The sequence below is a fragment of the Nerophis lumbriciformis genome, linkage group LG10 (genome assembly GCF_033978685.3).
Source record: "Nerophis lumbriciformis linkage group LG10, RoL_Nlum_v2.1, whole genome shotgun sequence".
Classification (NCBI taxonomy): domain Eukaryota; kingdom Metazoa; phylum Chordata; class Actinopteri; order Syngnathiformes; family Syngnathidae; genus Nerophis; species Nerophis lumbriciformis.
This window is the reverse complement of record NC_084557.2, coordinates 41,936,656-41,959,349: the sequence shown is the minus strand read 5'-3', so window position 1 is coordinate 41,959,349 and position 22,694 is coordinate 41,936,656. Positions and strand designations below refer to the sequence as shown.

At 39.7% G+C, this 22,694-nt stretch overlaps 1 protein-coding gene across 1 annotated transcript in view; it reads right to left on the bottom strand.

Moving 5' to 3' along the window:
• Positions 1-22,694, bottom strand: part of LOC133612300 (A disintegrin and metalloproteinase with thrombospondin motifs 20) — a 516,880-nt gene that overhangs the window by 303,733 nt on the left and 190,453 nt on the right. The window contains exons 10-11 of the mRNA XM_061969586.2: positions 15,290-15,431; positions 14,194-14,298 (exon numbers count right to left, since the gene is read on the bottom strand). Of these exons, the coding sequence (XP_061825570.2) occupies positions 14,194-14,298; positions 15,290-15,431 (247 nt within the window). The remainder of the gene's footprint in view (positions 1-14,193; positions 14,299-15,289; positions 15,432-22,694) is intronic.

The following is a 22,694-nucleotide window of genomic DNA, read 5'->3' as shown; positions in this document are numbered from 1 at the left end:
TGATAACCCCCAATTCCAACCCTTGATGCTGAGTGCCAAGCAGGGAGGTAATGGGTCCCATTTTTATAGTCTTTGGTATGACTCGGCCGGGGTTTGAACTCACAACCTACCGATCTCAGGGCGGACACTCTAACCACTAGGCCACTGAGTAAGGAAAAGTACCTTCCATATGAGGACCGGTGAACAAGTTAGGACCCAAATCATGGTCCCAATACGGAAAACCAATGCATCTAATAGGGAGCCAAATACTAGAGTCCGTGAACATTGCTCCAAAGTCAGGATTTTTTTTGTTGATTTAACATACATACAAAAGCAAACATCGACAAGTGCAAAGGCAGCAATATATGATAAAACAAGACGGCAGCTAAAGAAGGACTTCCCTGTTCATCCTCGAAAAAACCTGGCGAGTTAACTGCTGATTTTACGACTTCCGGTGCTGACGTAAGACAACCCGCGTTGTCTTACGTGGCCATTAACAGTTAAACTTAAAGTACTAATGATTGTCACACACACACCAGGTGTGGCAAAATTATTCTCTGCATTTGACCGATCACCCTTGATCACCCTTGGGAGCAGTGAGCAGCAGCGGTGGCCACGCCCGGGAATCATTTTTGGTGATTTAACCCCCAATTCCAACCCTTGATGCTGAGTGCCAAGCAGGGAGGTAATGGCGCCCATTTTTATAGTCTTTGGTATGACTCGGCCGGGGTTTGAACTCACAACCTACCGATCTCAGGGCAGACACTCTAACCACTAGGCCACTGAGAAAATGACATCTTGGTGAAGATTAATGCTCGATAATCTTTAGGTCTATTTTTTTAATGCCTGGCGGGCGATCGACCAACACACCCTCCGCCATCGACCGGTAGCTTGCCATCGACGTAATGGGCACCTCTAGCTTAATTTCTCTTTTAGTGGGAGCAGTTTTGGTAATCACCAATTTTTGCCAGTGCCTCGAAGGCTAGTATCAGTTTTGTTGTAGCAACTATCAAAACTGATTCTTAATTCTGTTTTAATATTTAGCGGGCCGGATTAAAGTGACCATCGGGGCGGACGTGGCCCACGGGCAGTAGTTTGCCCACCCCCTGCCCTATGGTGTATCCTAGGGGTGGGCGATATGGCCTTTCATTAATTATCTCGATATTTTTAGGCCATGTCACGATACACGATATATATCTGGATATTTTGTCTTTGCCTTGAATGAACACTTGATGCATATAATCACAGCAGTATGATGATTCTATGTGTCTACATTAAAACATTCTTCTTCATACTGCATTAATATATGCTAATTTTAAACTTTCATGCAGAGAGGGAAATCACAACTAAAAGTGTATTTATTAAACAGTTATTAAGCAGTGGCACAAACATTCATGTCATTTCAAAACAGAAAGTGCAAGATTGTCAGACATTTTAAAACAAGCTATGAGTGCACTTTTGTGCATGATGTCACTAAGATGACATATCAAAACAACACTAAATTAAAGTGCACTTTTTGTACAGAACGCCACGACAATAGTTTAAAACAAATAAAGTGCACTTTTGTGCATGATGTCACACAAGATATTTCAATAAGTGTCAAATAAAAATGAGCTGCATAATAGGAAATCAAATAGTGTATGTCCTTCGCTATGTGGTAGGTTCCTGCGGACGTCATCTCCTTCTGTTGTTGACTATTTTTTTCCATACGGTGTTGATGTGGAAATGGTTGCTTGGGCATTTTTGTTGGTGTGGCACCGAACGGAGATGTTGACATGCAGAGTTTCAAGCACTTCATTCTCTAGCGAGTGACTTTTCAAATGATGCTACATATTAGCAGTTCTGCTACTTTTTGTAGCAACGCTTTTGCCGCATACTTGACAAATTACGGTTGTCTATTCGACATATTCCCACTTGAAGCCAAACCACCGCCAGACGATGGACCCCCTGCTGTTTTTCTTGGGAATTAATTCTTCCTTCATTTGTTACCAGATTTGCACTTTCTTTCTCTCGTATTACCACTCGCACCACAGCTAACGTTACCCATGCTGCTACCTCTCTGCTCGGCGAGGGCGTGTGACGTTGCACGCGCGACAGTATGTGATGTATGTAAGAAGGTGCACTTGTTTTATGTCTCTGTGAGAAGGAGAGACTAGAAAGAGTGGGAAACGCATGTAGTGTAATGCCTGCAGTTAAAAGCAACTGCGTGAGAACGTATACTCCAATATCACCATATAGTAGGGGTGTAACGGTACGTGTATTTGTATTGAACCGTTTCGGTACGGGGGGTTCGGTTCGGAGGTGTACCGAACGAGTTTCCACACGGACATATTAAGTAGCGTACCGCACGTTGTGTAAACAATGCACACCGAGGCACAACACACGGCATGCTAGCAGTGACCGGGCGAGGACAACATGTAAAAGCCAGAGCTGGAAGACCCTCCTGCCTCGTTAAGATCTCCCGTTTGGGAACACTTTGGCTGCGCGATACAACAATGGAGGACTGAGGTTTGCCGACATTGTTCAGCAGCTGCTTCTGCCAACACGTCAAACATGCTAACCCATTTGAAGCGTCACCACCGCATTCGAGCAGCCTCTCCTCGGCGAGTCAGGCAGGGCTAAAGCAATAACAAATGTTTTTATAGCAGCAGATTTAAGTCCATATTGCATTAGAAACTAGATTTTGACCCACTTCTATGGTGGAAGAACAATGAGCCCATATATCCTCTTACTGACAAATTAGCCAGGCTGGGGGGGGGGAAGAAAAGTTAATCTGAGGCTGAGTTGACTTGAAACTGTTTAATGTTGCACTTTTTATATGTAGAAGAAAAGTTTTGTCATTTTATTTAATCTGAGCAACAAATTCAGGCAGTTTAATGTTGATTAACGTGGACCCCGACTTAAACAAGTTGAAAAACTTATTGGGGTGTTACCATTTAGTGGTCAATTGTACAGAATATGTACTGTACTGTGCAATCTACTAATAAAAGTCTCAATCAATCAATCAAAAAAAGCACTTTATATGTAGAAAGGTTTTGTTAAAGGGGAACATTATCACCAGACCTATGTAAGCGTCAATATATACCTTGATGTTGCAGAAAAAAGACCATATATTTTTTTAACTGATTTCCAAACACTAAATGGGTGAATTTTGGCGAATTAAACACCTTTCTATTATTCGCTCTTGGAGCGATGACGTCACGTTGTGACGTCACATCGGGAAGCAATCCGCCATTTTCTCAAACACCGAGTCAAATCAGCTCTGTTATTTTCCGTTTTTTCGACTGTTTTCCGTACCTTGGAGACATCATGCCTCGTCGGTGTGTTGTCGGAGGGTGTAACAACACGAACAGGGACGGATTCAAGTTGCACCAGTGGCCCAAAGATGCCAAAGTGGCAAGAAATTGGACGTTTGCTCCGCACACTTTACCGACGAAAGCTATGCTACGACAGAGATGGCAAGAATGTGTGGATATCCTGTGACACTCAAAGCAGATGCATTTCCAACGATAAAGTCAAAGAAATCTGCCGCCAGACCCCCATTGAATCTGCCGGAGTGTGTGAGCAATTCAGGGACAAAGGCCCTCGGTAGCACGGCAAGCAATGGCTGCAGTTTGTTCCCGCAGACGAGCGAGCTAAACCCCCTGGATGTCTTGGCTCACACCGTCCCTTATGCCACCGAAGATGATCAAGAGAAGAATATCGACCCTAGCTTCCCTGGCCTGCTGACATCAACTCCAAAACTGGACAGATCAGCTTTCAGGAAAAGAGCGCGGATGAGGGTATGTCTACAGAATATATTAATTGATGAAAATTGGGCTGTCTGCACTCTCAAAGTGCATGTTGTTGCCAAATGTATTTCATATGCTGTAAACCTAGTTCATAGTTGTTAGTTTCCTTTAATGCCAAACAAACACATACCAATCGTTGGTTAGAAGGCGATCGCCGAATTCGTCCTCGCTTTCTCCCGTGTCGCTGGCTGTTGTGTCGTTTTCGTCGGTTTCGCTTGCATACGGTTCAAACCGATATGGCTCAATAGCTTCAGTTTCTTCTTCAATTTCGTTTTCGCTACCTGCCTCCACACTACAACCATCCGTTTCAATACATGCATAATCTGTTGAATCGCTTAAAAGCCGCTGAAATCCGAGTCTGAATCCGAGCTAATGTCGCTATATCTTGCTGTTCTATGCGCCATGTTTGTTTGAGTTGGCATCACTATGTGACGTCACAGGAAAATGGACGGGTGTATATAACGATGGTTAAAATCAGGCACTTTGAAGCTTTTTTTGGGGATATTGCGTGATGGGTAAAATTTTTAAAAAAACTTCGAAAAATAAAATAAACCACTGGGAACTGATTTTTAATGGTTTTAACCCTTCTGAAATTGTGATAATGTTCCCCTTTAAGAAACCATTCTGAGCCTTATCTTATTTAGTTTTTATTTTATATATGTTGACCACATTAACCCTGGCAATGGACCCTGTGTGTATATGTATGTTATGCCATTGTTTACACATTTGGTAAATAAATAACCAAAAAATGTATATTTTGTTGTTTTCTTACTGTACCGAAAATGAACCGAACCGTGACCTCTAAACCGAGGTACGTTCCGAACCGAAATTTTTGTGTACCGTTACACCCCTACCATATAGTCATTTTCTATGTCGCACAGAGACAAACCCGCGATATATCAAGTATATTCCATATATCGCCCAGCCCTAGGGCATCCATGCATGCATTCAAACAATAGCAGTAGAGTTGCTGAGTTTCCCAATGTCCAAATCAATGTTCACACTGCCCCCAATCAAGTTAATCATCTATTTGAGATCCAGGCTTTATGGTATGGGAGGTTAGAGTGATTCTTCAGTGCAGGTGTTGTGCTTGGATTAAGATGTTAGCCATCAACCTATCCAGCTAGGAGATGCATGAAAAGGAAGGCGGGCGTGAGACCGTGTTGTTAAGGATTCCAGGCGGTCAAGGAGGGAAGAGAACCTCCCCTCCAATACACTACACTCCCACTTTCCGGCATGTTCTGAAGACAAGACTCAGCGATGTGAGCTCTTCACTGCAAAAACTGAAATCTAAGTAAGATTAAAGATCTCAAATAAGGGTGATATTTGCTTATTTTCTGTCTGATAAGATAATTCTTCTCACTAAGCAGATTTTATGTTAGAGTGTTTTACTTGTTTTAAGTGTTTTGGTCCTAAATGATCTCAGTAAGATATTACAGCTTGTTGCTGAGATTTGATGACCTATATTGAGTAAAACATGCTTGAAACTAGAATATCAACTGTTGCAAAGCTGTGTCATCAACACTCACAAGTATAAAACTACTTTTTTAAAGTAATAATTTCTTATTTCACGCATGTAAAAAACAAAATCATTATTTTAACACAATTGTGTCTCATAATTAAAACAGACGACAGCCAAATGGACTTTGCTGTTTTATTTTCAATGAAACAATAGAAAATAGGTACTCATATAGTAGTACAGTTGGCACAGTACAGCAAACTAGTTAATATTTAACATGTGACATTTCAAACAATTTTGAACAGAAATAGTTCATGCACATTCAGGTAAATTCTTCAAAATTACAATTAATTTTTTTTTTATATATGCGCACTAATTGACTGAAAGAGCACGCACTTGGCGCGATGATGTCATGTTATCGATGGAAAATTGCATTTTTAGACAATATGATTTGCCTGAGCGGCTAGGAGACCCCGAGAGTAACAAGCGGTTGCCTTGTTGCCTTTCCATTAAGAACAATAAATTAGTTTTTAGTATAAGTTTGCTGGTTTCAAGAAATGTAATCGCGAGCGCATATCATTATGTCAAGATAATGGCACTAGCATTTACTTCATTTAAGAATATTTTTCAACATATTGAGCAAAAAGGACACTTTTTTTTTTTCTACCAAGAAAAGTGCTCTTGTTATTAGTGAGAATATACTTATTTTAAGGTATTTTGGGGGTTCATTGAGGTTAGCTAATTGTACTTGTTTTGGAAAGTCTTGACAAGCCACATTTTCTTGTTCTATTGGCAGATAATTTTGCTTAGTTCAAATAAAATACCCCTAATGTTTGTATTTTTTTTCTTGTTTTTGAACACTGATTTTTTGCAGTGTTCTGTGAGGGCGCTGGCTGGCTCTGTGACCGCTGACCCACTCAGCTGGTGTTTAAAGAGGTTTTAGGGTCACGGGTTCACAACAAAATGACTCAACTGTGAACGGCGTCCTCTTTCAAAGGGCCCGCGTCTTTACCTTTCCCCCCCCTTTTACCGTCTTTCTTCCTGCAGAAAAAAAAAAAAAAACCTTCTTCTTTTCCATGTAACCTCAGCAACTGACCCGCCGTCTCAGCCCTAATTAGCATAGCATCCCAGGGCGAGGAGAACATGAAGGCTAATGGGGGTTGGAGGGGCCCGACAACACAGGAGGGGGGGGGGGAGCCTCGAGTTTCTAAAAAGAGAAAATCACCTGACTAGTTTACATAAGCCTCTTTCACACAGAGATGCTGCATCGGGAGGTAAAAGCGTGCCTCTTAGCTCCTGATAGGTCCGTTTGACCGGCCACGATCATCAGAAGTGCTGAAGCCCTAGGTTTATTTTTCATGCTCGTCAGAGTGCACATCATAAAAAAGGAAAACAATATGTACATCTTTCCAAAAATGCTTGAAATAAGGTTAATATTAGGGATGGGTATGGGATTTGGTACTTTCACAGACACCAACCAAATTCCGTCGTTCATTGAATCACAAATATTGAAATTCAACCATTTGGTGCATTTGAAAAACAACTAAAATTATGCACAAAGCAAACTAATAATAGATGATGAACTAGAAACCTCATGTCAAAAATATACAAACTCCGTTTCCATATGAGTTGAGAAATTGTGTTAGATGTAAATATAAACGGAATACAATGATTTGCAAATCATTTTCAACCCATATTCAGTTGAAAATGCTACAAAGGCATACAACTTTCTTTTTTTTTTGCAAATAATCATTAACTTTAGAATTTGATGCCAGCAACACGTGACAAAAAAGTTGGGAAAGGTGGAAATAAATACTGATAAAGTTGAGGAATGCTCATCAAACACTTATTTGGAACATCCCACAGGTGTGCAGGCTAATTGGGAACAGGTGGGTGCCATGATTGAGTATAAAAACAGTTTCCCAAAAAATGCTCAGTCTTTCACAAGAAAGGATGGTGCGAGGTACACCCCTTTGTCCACAACTGCGTGAGCAAATAGTCAAACACTTTAAGAACAACGCTTCTCAAAGTGCAATTGCAAGAAATTTAGGGATTTCAACATCTACGATCCATAATATCATCAAAAGGTTCAGAGAATCTGGAGAAATCACTCCACGTACGCGGCATGGCCGGAAACCAACATTGAATGACCGTGACCTTCGATCCCTCAGACGGCACTGTATCAAAAACCGACATCAATCTCTAAAGGATATCACCACATGGCCTCAGGAACACTTCAGAAAACCACTGTCACTAAATACAGTTGGTCGCTACATCTGTAAGTGCAAGTTAAAGCTCTACTATGCAAAGCGAAAGCCATTTATCAACAACATCCAGAAACGCCGCCGGCTTCTCTGGGCCCGAGATCATCTAAGATGGACTCATGCAAAGTGGAAAAGTGTTCTGTGGTCTGACGAGTCCACATTTCAAATTGTTTTTGGAAATATTCGACATTGTGTCATCCGGACCAAAGGGGAAGCGAACCATCCAGACTGTTATCAATGCAAAGTTCAAAAGCCAGCATCTGTGATGGTATGGAGTGTATTAGTGCCCAAGGCATGGGTAACTTACACATCTGTGAAGGCACCATTAATGCTGAAAGGTACATAAGGATTTTGGAACAACATATGCTGCCATCTAAGCGCCGTCTTTTTCATGGACGCCCCTGCTTATTTCAGCAAGTCAATGCCAAGCCACATTCAGCACGTGTTACAACAGCGTGGCTTTGTAAAAAAAGAGTGCGGGTACTTTCCTGGCCCGCCAACAGTCCAGACCTGTCTCCCGTCGAAAATGTGTGGCGCATTATGAAGCGTAAAATACGACAGCGGAGACCCCGGACTGTTGAACGACTGAAGCTCTACATAAAACAAGAATGGGAAAGAATTCCACTTTCAACGCTTCAACAATTAGTTTCCTCAGTTCCCAATCGTTTATTGAGTGTTGTTAAAAGAAAAGGCCATGTAACACAGTGGTGAACATGCCCTTTTCCAACTACTTTGGCGCATGTTGCAGCCATGAAATTCTAAGTTAATTATTATTTGCAAAAAAAAAATAAAGTTTATGAGTTTTATTATCAAATATCTTGTCTTTGTAGTGCATTCAATTGAATATGGGTTAAAAAGGATTTGCAAATCATTGTATTCCGTTTATATTTACATCTAACACAATTTCCCAACTCATATGGAAACGGGGTTTGTACAACATAAAGTAGCAAGAAACACGTCAATAATGAACAAAGCAAAATATGTTCTGGACCAAAAATCACTTCATATTCTCTACTGCTCACTAGTGTTACCATATCTGAGTTATTGTGCAGAAATATGGGGAAATAACTACAAAAGTATACTTATTCACTAACTGTGTTGCAAAAAAGATCAATAAGATTAATACATCATGTTGGATATAGAGAACATACAAACACTTTATTCATTGAATCAAAAATATTGAAATTCAACGATTTGGTGCATTTGCAAAACAACTAAAAGTATGCACAAAGCAAACTATAACCTGCTAGCCAAGAATATACAACACAGATTCATGTCAAAGAAAGAATAGAGGTCATTATTTTCCATAAAAGACGCACTGAGGCAGGGAAGCGTTTTATCGGATTACTCGACTAATCAAACAATCGATAGATTAATCGATTACTAAAATAATCGATAGTTGCAGTCCTAAATTCTACAACACATTTTTGGGGTAATAATGAATGACGAACTGGAATCCTCATGTAAAAAATATACAACATAAAGTAGCAAGAAACACGTCAATAATGAACAAAGCAAAATATGTTCTGGACCAAAAATCACTTCATATTCTCTACTGCTCACTCGTGTTACCATATCTGAGTTATTGTATTTTTCGGACTATAAGTCGCTCCGGAGTATAAGTCGCACCGCCCGGAAATGCATAATAAAGAAGGAAAAAAACATACATAAGTCGCATTTTTGGTGGAAATTTATTTGATAAAAGCCAACACCAAGAATAGACATTTGAAAGGCAATTTAAAATAAATAAAGAATAGTGAACAACAGGCTGAATAAGTGTACGTTATATGAGGCATAAATAACCAACTGAGAACGTGCCTGGTATGTTAACGTAACATATTATGGTAAGAGTCATTCAAATAACTATAACATATAGAACATGCTATACGTTTACCAAACAATCTGTCACTCCTAATCGCTAAATCCCATGAAATCTTATACGTCTAGTCTCTTACGTGAATGAGATAAATAATATTATTTGATATTTTACGGTAATGTGTTAATAATTTCACACATAAGTCGCTCCTGAGTATAAGTTGCACCCCCGGCCAAACTATGAAAAAAACTGCGACTTATAGTCCGAAAAATACGGTATTGTGCAGAAACATGGGGAAATAACTACAAAATTATACTTATTCACTAACCGTGTTGCAAAAAAGATCAATAAGATTAATACATCATGTTGGATATAGAGAACATACAAACACTTTATTCATTGAATCAAAAATATTGAAATTCAACTATTTGGTGCATTGGCAAAACAACTAAAAGTATGCACAAAGCAAACTATAACCTGCTAGCCAAGAATATACAACATTTCTTCCGTCCGTAGTACCCGGCACCGATTCATGTCAAAGAAAGAATAAAGGTCATTATTTTCCATAAAAGACGCACTGAGGCAGCGTTTCATTCCATTACTTGACTAATCAAACAATCGATAGATTTATCGATTACTATGTCGACTCAAACGGTGCCATGTCTCGATACCTTTTTTTGCACATGACATCACGTCCGGTTGCAACCTTGGGACCGGTTCAAGACTTGGCGGAGAAACAAGCAGTCAAACACCCTGAGCGGACCTAGAGGCAGTCCAGCCTGTAGGACCGCGGTCCCCGACCTTTTCTGCACCAGGGAGCAGTTGCCCCTCCTTGGAAATATCATTGTCTTCACACTGCCCTTCAATTAAAGTACGATTGAGAACCTGATAATATTTATTTACTTATCCGTACAAACACGCCACCTAGCTGAAGACGTGTATTGTTTTCTCCCGGACCACTGGCTGGGGACCACTGCTCTACGCAATCTTACAATTTCCCATGCCAACAGGCAAAGAAGCCACTCAAAAGTACAGTAAAGGCTGCACTTTTCAAAGTTCACTAGCTCGAATGCTAACATACATGGTATTTGCCATAGACGGCATTGGCGGTTTTACACGGCAATTTCAACTCCAAATTTTGGTACTGAAAGCTACAACAAAAGTTCACGTCACAATAAAACAGGTGATGTGTAATAAATACAAAAATTACAGCTCAAACACGCTGGTACAAAATGTAGCTGCGGAACTTTTGACAAGAACAAGAAAGTTTGATCATATTACGCCGATACTGTATATACCTTTATATACCTATATACATATTTACCTATATATATACCTATACTGGGTCACCTGCACTGGCTTCCTGTGCACTTAAGATGTGACTTTAAGGTTGTACTACTTACGTATAAAATACTACACGGTCTAGCTCCATCCTATCTTGCTGAGTGTATTGTACCAGATGTCCCGGCAAGAAATCTGCGTTCAAAGAACTCCGGCTTATTAGTGATTCCCAGAGCCCAAAAAAAGTCTGCAGGCTATAGAGCGTTTTCTATTGGGGCTCCAGTACTCTGGAATGCCCTCCCGGTAACAGTTAGAGATGCTACCTCAGTAGAAGAAATTAAGTCCCATCTTAAAACTCATTTGTATACGCTAGCCTTTAAATAGACCCCCTTTTTAGACCAGTTGATCTGCCGTCTCTTTTCCGCTCTCCCCCTCTTCGTGGAGAGGGGGGCAAAGATTATGGGACCACAGATGAGCGCTAGCTGTTCAAAGTCAGGACCAGGGATGGACCACTCATCTGTGCATCAGTTGAGGACATCGCTACGCTGCTGACTTGTCTCCACCCATGACGATCTCTGGCTGGCCCTACTATGGACTGGACTCCCACACTATTATGTTAGATCCACTATGGACTGGACTCTCACACTATTATGTTAGATCCACTATGGACTGGACTCTCACACTATTATGTTAGATCCACTATGGACTGGACTCTCACACTATTATGTTAGATCCACTATGGACTGGACTCTCACACTATTATGTTAGATCCACTATGGACTGGACTCTCGCAATATTATGTTAGATCCACTATGGACTGGACTCTCACACTATTATGTTAGATCCACTATGGACTGGACTCTCACATTATTATGTTAGATCCACTATGGACTGGACTCTCACACTATTAACTAGATCCACTCGACATCCATTGCACCGGTCGCCCTCCAAAGTTTCTCATTGAAATCCCATTGGGTTTAGTTTTTTCTTGCCCTGATGTGGGATCTGAGCATACTTGCCAACCTTGAGACCTCCGAAAACAGAGGCTTCGTCTCTGTTATGTTTTTGGACACTACTACTTGCCGTAGTTTTGAAGCAATGCATGATGGGAATCCGGATGTTGTGTGTCAGTGTATTAACGTGCCGGGTGGAATAAACGCACGCTGAGAAATAGCTCCGTGCCTGCCTACTTTATGGGTTATAGATAAACCTATGGATAACGGAGACATATACAATAGTCTCCTTTTCAGGTGAGAGAGGACGCTAAAGGCAGTGCCTTTAAGGCACGCCCCCAATATTGTTGTCCGGGTGGAAATCGGGAGAAATTTGGGAGAATAGTCATCCTGGGAGATTTTCGGGAGGGGTACTGAAATTCGGGAGTCTCCCGGGAAAATCGGGAGGGTTGGCAAGTATGGATCTGAGCCCTTTGAGACACTCGTGATTTAGGGCTATATAAATAATCTTTGGTTGACTGATTGATTGATTGACTGCAGGGCTCAACAAAAGAAAAGACTGGCACATTCAAAGACTACTTCTGGACACGGCAACACACCATACACTAGTGCAGTGCTTCTTAACCTGGGTTCGATCGAACCCTAGGGGTTCGGTGAGTCGGCACATTCAAAGACTACTTCTGGACACGGCAACACACCATACACTAGTGCAGTGCTTCTTAACCTGGGTTCGATCGAACCCTAGGGGTTCGGTGAGTCGGCCTCAGAGGTTCACACCCGACTCATCGTGTAAATAAAAACTTCTCCCTATCGGCCTATTATGGATATTTGAGTCCTGGGCATGACGTTAAAGTGCATCCGGCAGTGGAGGCTCCTCCATGGGGTCTTAGGGCACTGGGAGGTTAACCCCTTTACTACAGCTACCCCAGGTGGCCCTTGGCAAAGGCCTAGTACCTGACTGCCCCCTAGCCAGGGATACGGTGAAGACCTCAACGGCGGAGCAGGCGGAAGACGGTAGATTTAAAAACTACCACAACGGCTGCAGTAGAAAAGGGTCCCCAGTCGTCTTGGACTCAATGCCACTGTACCCTGACCGAATTCTGTCAAGGATCGTGTGGTGACTGTCTGTGCACCAGTCTCCCCACATAAAACAAAGTCACGCACAGGCATCCTCCATGAAGGGATACACACCTACTCATTCGAGTGACCGCCGATGATACTATGGATACACTAAAAAAGGGTTCGGTGGATGCACACATGAAACTGGTGGGGTTGGGTACCTCCAACAAGGTTAAGAACCACTGCACAAGTGCCATCTAATGTATTGGAATTGCAACTGCATACAAATTCTACTACTTGCAAATGGGACACGTGAGTGTAAGAAAACAAGATACAACAACACATGCAATTAAAAAAATATATATATATTTGTGATTAATTACACAATTAATACTCAACAACTGATTAATATGATTAAAAACGAATCATTTTGACAGGCCTGATTACAATATAATAGTTTGATGGTTTGTTAGGCACTGTAGGTCAACATTTAGGCAAGGCAAGGCAACTTTATTTGTATAACACTTTTCATACACAAGGCAGACTCAAAGTGCTTCACAGACAACAAAGTGAAATGAAAGAAAATAAAAGCAAAATTAAAATGCAGACAATAAAAATAAAAACAGTGCGGACATTAAAAGTTAAAAGATTAAAAGATTTAGCTGAAAGCTAAGGTGAACATAAAAGTTTTCAGTCTAGTTTTAAAAGTAGTCAGAGTTGGGGAAAGTCTGACATCTTCAGGAAGTTTATTCCAGCTATCTGTTGCATGCTCTCCCTTGATTTGAGTTTACTCTGGAAACCGCTAAGAGATTGGTCTCAGAAGATCGTAGTGATCTAGAGGGCTTATATAGTGGGAGCATGTCAGTGATATACTTCGGCCCCTAGACCATGTAGTGATTTATATGTGAGCAGGAGGATTTTGAAATCAATTCTCTGATGTACAGGGAGCCAATGTAAGGATTTAAGAATTGGTGTAATGTGCTTTATGGTCTTTGTTAGAACTCTAGCAGCAGCGTTCTGAACAAGCTATAGCTGCCTGACAGTTTTTTTGGGAAGACTTGCAAGGAGACCATTACAATAGTCTAGCCTATTTAAATGATAAATGATAAATGGGTTGTACTTGTATAGCGCTTTTCTACCTTCAAGGTACTCAAAGCGCTTTGACACTACTTCCACATTTACCCATTCACACACACATTCACACACTGATGGAGGGAGCTGCCATGCAAGGCGCTAACCAGCACCCATCAGGAGCAAGGGTGAAGTGTCTTGCTCAGGACACAACGGACATGACGAGGTTGGTACTAGGTGGGGATTGAACCAGGGACCCTCGTGTTGCGCACGGCCACTCTTCCACTGCGCCACGCCGTCCCATTTACATGGTATGTAAACTTTTTTTTAAATCAGTGTGGGCTTGAACCTTCTTTATAATATTCTGTTGAGGTTTTGAAGTCTTTAGTTGTATTTTAAGATTATGTCGTGGCCTAATAACAAACGAGCTGCGGGCTGCAGATGTACCCCCACCCGGGCCGCGTTAAATGGATTTGTGACATGACATTCTCAATAAACCAGCAGAACGTTTTGCACTCACCATTCCGTGTCCACATTCCGTCCCGTCAGCCAGCGGCATGTGTTGCGTGCGACACCCTTTATGGTCCCCCTCTGCACTTGTACACCACAGCCTCTTGCACTGTTTCTAGGTTAGAACACAACATGCGTACGAGTCTTTAACCGTCATCACATAATTAAAATCAGGTTTCCAACACAACCAGCGAATTATTTAGCCCGGATTAAACATTTTTAATTAAAAATCACAGGCAGTAGAGTCAAACTGTGTTCTAAAGGGAGTAGGTGTGTGGAAATAAATCACAGTTTTGGCATGCGATAATGTCCTCGTTGCTCTTAGATGCAAAAATAATGGTAGTGTTTGAATTTACTGGTAAATGTTGAGTGCCAGTGTAGAAGCACACACTACTTTATACCGTATTTTTCGGACTATAAGTCGCAGTTTTTTTCATAGTTTGGCCGGGCTCCAGTGCAACTTATATATGTTTTTTTCCTTCTTTATTATGCATTTTCGGCAGGTGCGACTTATACTCCGGTGCAACTTATACTCCGAAAAATACGGTAATCAATTAAATATAAAATACAATTTTAAATTCAAAAATTGACATGAAATATTGTAATAATTTATTCAAGACATGTAGAATATATTTAAATTCACTAACAGTAAATGAAAAAATACAGCTTAATCAAAACCTAAAAGTATAATAAAACTTAAAATAAATTCAAATAAACAAAGTTTTCTGAAAAGTTAAAAAAATGTGTTTAATACATATAAATTCAAAGATATTTAAGAAACAAAGCAATGTAATTAATATACAAGAAATTCATATTTTTATAAGGTGGCAATGTTTTTAAATTCAAATGAAACTACCCACAATTTAAATGTAATGGAAAAGGAATAAAACAAAAACATTATTGTACTCAATTTATTTCAAAGAATGCATAAAGTGGTATGTAATAATAACATAAATATTCAAATGTGAAAAAAAAAAATATTAAAAAATTTAAAAAGAAACATTGAAAAAAGATAATTGATTTCAAATTAAATAAACAAAAATGTAATTAAATGACAGTGTCCTGCATGTCTATTATCATATAACATCAGCATCAAGCTCACTTACCATGTAGGGGCAAATTTGGGAACCGGGGCCAAACATGAGTTCACACTGCCTGTTGGCGTTGTAAATTTGACCAGGCAGGAGAGTGGGCAGCTCGTACGTTCTGCCTCCTGGCTCGTCGAGGAGACACTCCCCGTATCCAGTGCTGCATAAAATAAAAAATATAAGATTGCACATTCAGGACCGATGCAAGGTCAGGTGCAAAAAGGTGAATACAAAGTCATTATCGGGAGGGAATTGATTGATTGAGACTTTTATTAGTAGTTTGCACAGTACAGTACATATTCTGTACAATTGACAACTAAATGGTAACACCCCAATAAGTTTTTCAACTTGTTTAAGTATTTTTTTTTAATTCGACGCTGACCACACCGGGCCGCGTACACTGCAAAAACTGAAATCTAAGTAAGATTAAATATCTCAAATAAGGGTGATATTTGCTTATTTTCTGTCTGATAAGATAATTATTCTCACTAAGCAGATTTTATGTTAGAGTGTTTTACTTGTTTTAAGGGTTTTGGTCCTAAAGTATCTCAGTAAGATATTACAGCTTGTTGCTGAGATTTGATGACCTATATTGAGTAAAACATGCTTAAAACTAGAATATCAACTGTTGCAAAGCTGTGTTATCAACACTCACAAGTATAAAACTGCTTTTTTAAAGTAATAATTTCTTATTTCAAGCATGAAAAAAAAAATCATGACTTTGACACAATTGTGTCTCATAATTAAAACAGATGACAGCCAAATGAACTTTGCTGTTTTATTTTCAATGAAACAATAGAAAATACGTACTCATATAGTAGTACAGTTGGCACTGATTATTTAAACATTTGACATTTGATATTTTAAACAATTTTGAACAGAAATGGTTCATGCACATTCAGATAAATTCCTCAAAATTACAATTAAAAAATTTTTGGCCAGGGGCCAGGCTGTATATATGCGCACTAATTGACTGAAAGAGCACGCACTTGGCACGATGATGTCATGTTATCCATGGAAAAATGCATTTTTAGACAATATAATTTGCCTGAGCGGCTCGGAGACCCCGAGAGTAACAAGCGGTTGCCTTGTTGCCTTTCCATTAAGAACAATAAATTAGTTTTAGTATAAGTTTGCTGGTTTCAAGAAATGTAATGCCGAGCGCATATCATTATGTCAAGATAACGGCACTAGCATTTACTTCATTTAAGAATATTTTTCAACATATTGAGCAAAAAGGTCTCATATTTGTTTTTTACTACCAAGAAAAGTGCACTTGTTATTAGTGAGAATGTACTTATTTTAAGGTATTTTCAGGTTCATTGAGGTTAGCTAATTTTACTTGTTTTGGAAAGTCTTGACAAGCCAAATTTTCTTGTTCTATTGGCAGATAATTTTGCTTAGTTCAAGTAAAATACCCCTCATGTTTGTATTTTTTTCCCTTGTTTTTGAACACTGACTTTTTGCAGTGCACTCCTGGTGGTGCACTACAAAAACTGAAATCTAAGTAAGATTAAATATCTCAAATAAGGGTGATATTTGCTTATTTTCTGTCTGATAAGATAATTATCCTCACTAAGCAGATTTTTTGTTAGAGTGTTTTACTTGTTTTAAGTGTTTTGGTCCTAAATTATCTCAGTAAGATATTACAGCTTGTTGCTGAGATTTGATGACCTATATTGAGTAAAACATGCTTGAAACTAGAATATCAACTGTTGCAAAGCTGTGTCATCAACACTCACAAGTATAAAACTACTTTTTCAAAGTAATCATTTCTTATTTCAAGCATGAAAAAAAAAATCATGATTTTGACACAATTGTGTCAGCCAAATTGACTTTTGTTTTATTTTCAATGAAACATTAGGAAAATACGTACTCATATAGTAGTACAGTTGGCACAGTACAGCAAACTGACAGTTAGTATTTAAACAATTGACATTTCAAACAATTTTGAACAGAAATAGTTCATGCACATTCAGATAAATTCCTCAAAATTACAATTAAAAAATTTTTGGCCGGGGGCCGGGCTGTATATATGCGCACTAATTGACTGAAAGAGCACGCACTTGGCGCGATGATGTCATGTTATCCATGGAAAAATGCATTTTTAGACAATATGAGTTGCCTGAGCGGCAAGGAAACCCCGAGAGTAACAAGCGGTTGCCTTGTTGCCTTTCCATTAAGAACAATAAATTAGTTTTTAGTATAAATTTGCTGTTTTCAAGAAATGTAATGCCGAGCGCATATCATTATGTCAAGATAATGGCACTAGCATTTACTTCATTTAAGAATATTTTTCAACATATTGAGCAAAAAGGTCTAATTTTTTTTTCTACCAAGAAAAGTGCACTTGTTATTAGTGAGAATATACTTATTTTAAGGTATTTTTGGGTTCATTGAGGTTAGCTAATTTTACTTGTTTTGGAAAGTCTTGACAAGCCAAATTTTCTTGTTCTATTGGCAGATAATTTTGCTTAGTTCAAGTAAAATACTCCTAATTTTTTATTTATTTTTTCTTGTTTTTGAACACTGACTTTTTGCAGTGTACAGTGTATTTTCTGTGCTAAAGGCAAACAAGAGAATTTGGACGCACAAAGCACCTTAATAAAGTCCTTAACAGCGCTTGGATTACAGTGTAATGACAGGCTGGCCCTCCCTTTAAACCACCAGTGTGCAAACACAGCTGGCTTCAATGCACGCCGACATGTAGAAAAAAAAAAAATCGTCACTTCACGTACAAAGTCAAACACGTTACACCGGCGAGGATCTACGCTTTTTGTCATAATGTCTCAAAAAAGAAAAAAAAAAGAAAAAAAAAAAGGAAACGGGGATGTGTTATTATTACACAACGTGGCCGACATCCTGGACGGAGGATCCACAACACCTGCGAGCACAAAGCAACAGACAGGTCCGTGATTAGACGGGATTATGCTCGGTTAACATCACTTTGTGTCGGCCCCCTTTTATTTCCGCACTGCAAAAAGTCAGTGTTCAAAAACAAGAAAAAAACAAAACAAAAATGAGGGGTATTTTATTTGAACTAAGCAAAATTATCTGCCAATAGAACAAGAAAATTTGGCTTGTCAAGATTTTCCAAAACAAGTAAAATTAGCTAACCTCAATGAAAAAAAATACCTTAAAATAAGTATATTCTCACTAATAACATAGAAAAAAAAAAGAGACCTTTTTGCTCAATATGTTGAAAAATATTCTTAAATGAAGTAAATGCTAGTGCCATTATCTTGACATAATGATATGCGCTCGGCGTCATGATTTTCTTTTTTCATGCTTGAAGTAAGAAATGATTACTTTAAAAAAGTAGTTTTATACCTGTGATCAATGTTCCCTCTAATTTTTCATGTGTGAGCAAACACACAAACACCCTGAGCATTCAGTGGAATACAGACGTGCACACTGTGGTCATACCAGCAGCACATTTGTCTCAAACCTGACATAACAATTTAAATGTCTTATTATTATAATCAAGTGACTAGTCCAGGGGTCGGCAACCCGCGGCTCCGGAGCCGCATGCTGAACCCCCCCAATTGTCCCGTGAGACTTCCGGATTTCAGTGCCCCTCGCAGAAAACTCCCGGGATTAATATTCACCGATTTTCACCCTTAAAGCTATATTAAGGGCGTGCCGTGATGGTACAACATTTGGCGCCTTCTACAATCTGTATTAACAGCGTGCCAGCCAACACTTGTTATACAATATACATCTTCTGCTTGCACACGTGAGAGACAGCAAGGCATACTTAGTCAACAGCCACACAGGTTACACTGACGGTGATCATATAAAACAACTTTAACACTCTTACTAATAAGCGGGGGTGTATAATAGCAGTAGCGGGGGTGTATAATGTATCCCGGAAGAGTTAGGGCTGCATGGGATTCTGGGTATTTGTCCTGTTGTGTTTATGTTGTGTTAAGGTGCAGATGTTCTCCCGAAATGTGTTTGTCATTCTTGTTTGGTGTGGGTTCACAGTGTGGCGCATTATTAGTAAGAGTGTTAAAGTTTTTTTTATACCGCCACCGTCAGTGTAACCTGTGTGGTTGTTGAGCAAGTATGCCTTGCTGTCACCTACGTGAGCAAGCGGAAGCACCATACAACATGTGGCTGATCAGGCACGCTGGTTGTAGTGGGCGCTATATGCTGTACCATCACGGCACGCATGATGCGGACAAGCGCTATTCATTCAAAACCCGCGTGACGCACCAGCTAAAAAATTCCATATAAAGGTGTGGGCAGCGTGTCTGAGACCCCTGGTTTATACATAGCACTTAGCAAAAAAAATGTTTTATATACAGTGTTGTTTCATTTAAAATTTCAAACATTTTTGCGGCTCCCATTGTTTTCTATAATTTGTGAAACCGGTCAAAATGGCTATTTGACTGGTAAAGGTTGCCGACCCCTGGACTAGTCAATTTCAAGAGATTATTTTCTAATATATGTGATTTGGCCCACTTAGATATTGTTTTTTTTTAATCAGCTATGCACTATAGTATTTTATGCCTGGGTGGGGGTCCTGCTTTGCAAAGATTGTGTACCCCTTTCAGAGATCACATTTAGTTCCCCTTAAAACATTCACGTTGCATGAGATGAAGTGTTTATTAACTTTCTGTCCGTAAAATAAATATTTTTATTAGCAATTATGTAGTCCTGTAACATCATTTCATGATTAATATCCAAAAAATAACATTCTTAACAATTGACAGTAGAATAAGCACACTGATTGAGGAGTCATAGTAAAACGACCTGAAATTTACACTTTACGTGTAGTGTTGGAGTTGTCCTACTTTTTGTGTGGCAGTAAACGCACCAGTGGCTAATTGCCATAGTGTATGTGTTGGTGCAGGTGAGAGAGAGAGCAAGCGGGTGCTGTTGATATAACACATGGGTGTCAAACTCTGGCCCGCGGGCCAAATTTTGGCCCGCCGTGTAATTTCACTTGGCCCTTGAGGAGATATCAAATTAACACTAAAACTGGCCCGCCAATTATATATTCAGCGGCGGTGCCGCGGTAACACCGCATTAACCGCTAATAATAATAATAATAATAATAACTGGGATTTATATAACGCTTTTCTAAGTACCCAAAGTCGCTTTACATGTAGAACCCATCATTCATTCACATCTGGTGGTGGTAAGCTACTTTCATAGCCACAGCTGCCCTGGGGTAGACTGACGGAAGCGTCGCTGCAATTTGCGCCAACGGCCCCTTCGACCACCACCTATCATTCATCATTCAGTTCACCGGTGTGAGTGGCACCGGGGGCAAAGGGTGAAGTGTCCCGCCCAAGGACACAACGGCAGCGATTTTTGGATGGTAATACAGGTTACACTGAGGGTAGCCGAATAAAAGACTTTAACACTGTTAGAAATATATGCCACACTGTGAATCCACACCAAACAAGAATGACAAACACATTTCGGGAGAACATCCACACCGTAACACAACATAAACACAACAGAACAAATACCCAGAACCCTTTGCAGCACTAACTCTTCCGGGACGCTACAAGGTGTGTGTGTGTGGGGGGGAGGTTTGGTGGTAGCGGGGGTGCATTTTGTAGCATTCCGGAAGAGTTAGTGCTGCAAAGAATTCTGGGTATTTGTTCTGTTGTGTTTATGTTGTGTTACGGTGTGGATGTTCTCCCGAAATGTGTTTGTCATTCTTGTTTGGTGTGGATTCACAGTGTGGCGTATATTTCCAACAGTGTTAAAGTTTTTTATACTGGCACCCTCAGTGTAACCTGTATCGCTGTTGATCAAGTATGCAGGGCATTCACTCGTGTGTGCGTACAGAAGCCGCACATATCTTGTGACTGGGTCTGAATGATGTTAGAATGGATGAAAAGCGGACGTGACGATAGCTCGTAGAGGACGTAAAAGGCAGTGCCCGTAAGGCACGCCTCCAAGACTGTGGTCCGGGTGGACTACGAGATATAATGACTGATGAACACCTTCGTTCGATAATGAAGGTTGCCTCAGCTCAAAGCCTGAGCCCCGACATTAATGAACTAGCATCCAAAAAAAGATGGCAGGTATCTGGCTTCTGCACATCAGATTAGATCAGTGTGTTGCAAACTGAGCAGTTTAAAGTCCTGAATGGTTGGTTTATTCATTGTTATTTTATTTTCTAATTTATTAGCCTGTGGAAAAAGTTAATGTTGATATTTACCTCAGAAGGCTGCAAATAGAAAAGAGGCATTCGATTTTTATTTAAATTGTATTTGATATGCCATTGATATTTTTTAATTATTATTATTATTATTTGAAACTCGATTTTGCATGTCACTATAAAGTTATACAAGCCTTGCTTGTTCAATATTCAATGCAAAACTTGTCTGGGTCCCTATTAAAAGGTTAATTTGTTCAACCTTGGCCCGCGGCTTTGTTCAGTTTTAAATTTTGGCCCACTCTGTATTTGAGTTTGACACCCCTGATATAACAGATGACAAAGAGTTGCTTTTGGCTTGGTTTGTACGGTAGACAACGACCAGTTTTGCGAGATAAAAGTATTTTACACATTGTTTTGGTGTGGTTATGGCCGACAAACAATCTCGCTAAATAAAAGGGACCGATGGAATTCCTGTCCTCCTTTAAGTGTCTCCACAGACGTTACAATAATTTAAGTGTTGACAAACATTGTTTTATCTGTTGTGGCCGCCTTCCGTCACCTGTTACTCACAGTTGCATTGCAAAATCACACAAAACAAACGATTTGTTTATTTTCTTTAGAGTGGGATTTGATTTTTTGCACGGCATAGATTTGCTGTGCGCAGAGGACGCGTGAGCAGTGCGCAATTGCGCAGGTGCGCACCTTAGAGGGAACGTTGCTTGTGAGTGTTGATGACACAGCTTTGCAACAGTTGATATTCTAGTTTCAAGCATGTTTTACCATATTTTTCGGACTATAAGTCGCAGTTTTTTTCATAGTTTGGCCGGGCTCCAGTGCGACTTATATAGGTTTTTTTCCTTCTTTATTATGCATTTTCAGCAGGTGCGACTTATACTCCGAAAAATACGGTACTCAATATAGGTCATCAAATGTCAGCAACAAGCTGTAATATCTTACTGAGATCATTTAGGACCAAAACCATTAAAACAAGTAAAACACTCTAACATAAAATCTGCTTAGAGAGAAGAATTATCTTATCAGACAGAAAATAAGCAAATATCACCCTTATTTGAGATATTTAATCTTACTTCATTTCAGTTTTTGCAGTTCAGATGTAATTTACCTCAGCCAAGGAAGCCTGTATTTTCTGCATTTCTAGTTCGCAGGATAACACGAAAAGTACTCAAGTGGTTTCCACAAAAGTGTAGAGGAGAAAAGCACATCAAAAGCTTGGTTTAATTTCTCAATGTGCTGGAAATATACAGTCGCGATCAAAAGTTTACATACACTTGTAGCAGT